The sequence below is a fragment of the Rhinatrema bivittatum genome, chromosome 15, assembly GCF_901001135.1.
Source record: "Rhinatrema bivittatum chromosome 15, aRhiBiv1.1, whole genome shotgun sequence".
In the NCBI taxonomy this organism is placed as follows: domain Eukaryota; kingdom Metazoa; phylum Chordata; class Amphibia; order Gymnophiona; family Rhinatrematidae; genus Rhinatrema; species Rhinatrema bivittatum.
The window spans coordinates 31,048,469-31,052,273 of record NC_042629.1 but is presented as its reverse complement, the minus strand read 5'-3'; the positions used below and the strand labels follow the sequence as shown (position 1 = coordinate 31,052,273).

At 43.2% G+C, this 3,805-nt stretch overlaps 1 protein-coding gene across 1 annotated transcript; it reads left to right on the top strand.

Annotated features, from left to right (window-relative positions):
* The first annotated feature begins 2,382 nt into the window (after window positions 1–2,382).
* Window positions 2,383–3,234, top strand: LOC115077043 (C-type lectin domain family 2 member L-like). The gene is made up of 2 exons (XM_029579191.1): window positions 2,383–2,476; window positions 2,516–3,234. Exon 2 carries the CDS (start codon window positions 2,555–2,557, stop codon window positions 3,146–3,148), a length of 594 nt encoding a protein of 197 aa, XP_029435051.1. The 5' UTR covers window positions 2,383–2,476; window positions 2,516–2,554; the 3' UTR covers window positions 3,149–3,234.
* Window positions 3,235–3,805: the final 571 nt, after the last annotated feature.

The window sequence follows — 3,805 nt, the reverse complement described above, 5'->3', positions numbered from 1 at the left end:
ATCCGGTGCAGGTAATTTTCTACTCTTCAGTTTGTCAAGCTGGCCTACTACATCTGCCAGGTTCACTGTGATTTGGTTCAGTTCATCTGACTCATCACTGTTAAAAGCCATCTCGGGAGCTGGTATCTCCCCAACATCCTCATTAGTAAACACAGAAGCAAAGAATTCATTTAGTTTTTCTATAATGGCCTTATCTTCCCTGAGAGCTCCTTTAACCCCCTAGGTCATTTAGCGATCCAGCTGATTCCCTCACAGGTTTCTTTCTTCGGATATGTATTAAAAAGTTTTTATTATGAGTTTTTGCCTCTACGGCCAACTTCATTTCAAATTCTCTCTTAGCCTGCCTTATCACTGTTTTGCACTTAACTTGAAAATGCTTATGCTTTTTCCTATTTTTTTCAGATGGATCATTCGGGCAATTTTTGAAGGATTTTTTTTTTGTTAAAATAGCCTCTTTCACCTTACATTTTAACATACCAGTAATCATTTTGCCTTCCATCTTTCTTAATGCGTGAAATACATCTGGACTCTGCTTCTAAGATTGTTTAAAAATACACTGTCCATGCCTGTTGTACAATTTTAACCTTTGTAACTGTACCTCATTTTTTTTTTACATTTTCCCTTTTGAAAAGTTAATGTTTGAGCTGCAGATTTACATATTGTCCCCCTTCCAGTCATTGGTTCACATTTGATCATGTTATGATCACTGTTGCCAAGTTGCCCCACCACCCAGAAACTACACGCCAGCAGAATACCTCACTTTAGACACATGTGCAAACCCTCACCTAAAAAAGAATAGAGTCCATAAAACATAACTAGAAACATGCAGACAAAAATTGAACTGAAAACTGCAACAAGCCAGAGACTATGCAGTGCAACAAAGGTAAAAGAGAAACATCACCAGTCCTCATAAAACAAATAAAAAAATATAAAATCAATAGCAGTAAAACCATACTAATAAAAAGAACAGATTATTTCAAAACAGCAGATGAATGGAATTTCCAATAATTAAAAACTCATATACAAAATTTCCAGACACACATAAAATGTCAAAACAGCAGCTACAAAGACCCAATAATTAAAAATAATGATTAAAAAATGGTCTGCTCTCCATACCTGGGAACGTTTGAATTCAAGGTGCCCTGAGATTGTTGTGAATAAGCAGGAGGGGAGAGGGGGTTTGCTTGCAACTTTCCCCTCACAATCACACACAAGCTCTCTCTCTCACATTTACACACACATGCTCTTTCTTTCTCACCCTTATACACACAGACTTTCAATCACACACTTAAATACATGCTGTCTCTCTTTCACTTATACACATGGGCTCAATCACACAGCTACGCACGTTCTCTCACACACCACACAGGCAATGTTCTCTCTAAGGATTGGGTTGCTGTGTGCAAAACGTTTTGCTCGTGAGCACTTTTTTTGATGTAAAAAGCCTATCAATTTTATACTCACAGCAACCGATCCTTAGATGCAACATTGGAGTAGCAAGCACACAAACTTTATCACATACATACACACTAACACACTTGGCTATTCACTCTTACTCTTTCACATGATACACACTCAGCCGAGCGCGCTGTATAACCCGCAGTTGGATGTGGATTGTATAGGCGCTAGGTAATCCCCTTATGCAATAAGGGGATTAGTGCCTCTACAACACGCGTCCAACGTGAAGTGAATCTAATAGTGCTCATCACATGCAAATGCATATGAATGAGGCTATTAGGTATTCACTCCACATGCAAAAAAAAAAAAAATTGTGCATCTAGGACGCACATTTAGCAATCAGAAATTAACGCCTGCCTGGAGCAGGCATTAATAGCTGAGCACACCTAAAACTAGTACAGAAAAGTAGAGAAAACTGCTTTTCTGTATAGCCTATTTAATATCATTGCAATATTAAGTAGGAGGAAGAAATCTTTCAAAACCAATTAAAAAAAAAGTTAAAAAAAAAAGTGCCTGCAGTCAGGTGCAGGAAACAGATGCTCAGTTGACAAGTGTCCGTTTCCTGAACCACTGGCTGTCCGCCATTTAGGGAAATTGACGCCAATAAATTTGGCATCTGTTTTCCTAACTGGACGGCAGATGCTCGCGGGCTTCCGTAATTTAAATATTCCCAGGCGCCCCCAGGAGGGGTGCCTGGGGGCGCGTTAGGAAAGTGGGCGCTGGCTGTTCAGTGCCTGCTTTCAGCGCACAATTATTGCATCGGCCCCTTTGAGAAGTAACACAAACCCCTCGGGACTCAAACAGCAGCAGCCTTATTTTTGACATGGCAGCAATGCAAATATTATAATCATGCCCTAGGGCACTAATACACAACCTATTGGCGTTAGCAGAACAAAGCCCTACAGCAAAGCCCTACAGCCGACGGCGAAAGCGGAAGCTCCCTCGGCCATGGGACGGGTTGACGGTCTCTCTCCCGACGAAGAGGCCGAAAGCGAAACGTCCTTTCCTTCGTAAGGGAGGGAAGCCGGAGGGCTTCGGCGGTGTCACTCCCAGCGAGGGGAAGCCGCGGGGCCTTGGGCTGCTGCAGCCGGGCCCGATGAAGCAGTTCCTCCGCTCCGCCGGGGATTCGCTGCACTGGATCCTCGGGAGCCAGCGGGGAGCAGAGCTGCCTACGAGCTGGCGCGATACGGAGAGCGGCGTCCGAGATCCAAGCCCAGTGCTGCAGAGAGTGTATTCCCTTGTTAGCATTATTTCTACTGTGATGATCACCATTGTATTGATTACTGTGCTAATAGAACTGAAACAGGCCTGCTTGCCAGCAGTTCTCCCCCCAGCCGAGCCGTGTCCTGAAGACTGGATTTATTACCAGAGGCGCTGTTACTTTTTCTCTGAGAATGAAGCTGATTGGGCGAGGAGTGAAGACTTCTGCTCTTCTCAGGGCGCTTGTTTGATTCTGATAGATGACAAGAAAGAAATGAATTTTATAACAACTCAGATGTGGGCACCCTCTGTGTGGATTGGGCTTCACAAGAACGAGAGAGAGATTCAGTGGCTGAATGGCAGTGCCTTTAACAACCAACTGTTTGAACTGCATGGCAAAGGGGAGTGCGTCTACATTCAGTCCAAGATGGCTTACCTGTCCAGCTGCACAGTTCCGAAAAATTGGGTCTGTCGGAAGGAGCCCTATTGAGGAGGGTCCATCCTCTGGAAGAAACTCTGAATGCAAATCCCCACTTTCCCTGTACGTACCAGGATCAGTCGGAAGGAGCCCTATTGAGGAGGGTCCATCCTCTGGAAGAAACTCTGAATGCAAATCCCCACTTTAGTTTTTTCTCAGTCAAAAGTCCAAAACCATGAGTTATAAGACTGTTCAATAAAAATCTAGCACTGTGATGTGTAGGGTGATGGTGTGCTTATCCAACAAAGAGCTAGAAACCACATTGAAAAAAAGCTGATGCGCTTGTAGTTTTCTGCTCCTTTGTGAATTCAGATCTTTACAGAGTTTAATTGCAGTGATCACAAGCAGCACTTGTAATCTTCCTCATGTTGCTCACACTGCAGAGGTCTTGAGAAGGGATTCTCACTTTTCTCAGCCTCGGGAAAGAATCTGCTCTGTGCAATGTGCACAATTTAGCTATGGCAAGGCCTCATGTGTAAAAGGGTATGGCAGCTTTTATGTCTGCAGGGTGAGAGTGACTCCTTCTCTTGCCCTAAACTCTTTATCATTTCATTCCTAGAGGTACAAATTGTAAGCATTAAATTTAAATAAGCCAGTGTGACACAGGCAAAGATTTGAAAATATTTATGGAAACCTTGTGTTTCTTTTAAGAAGGAGGAAGTCTAACAG

Coding starts and splice junctions, on each gene's coding strand:
- LOC115077043 (XM_029579191.1), top strand. CDS start 2,555: ATGAAGCAGTTCCTCCGCTCCGCCGGGGATTCGCTGCACTGGATCCTC.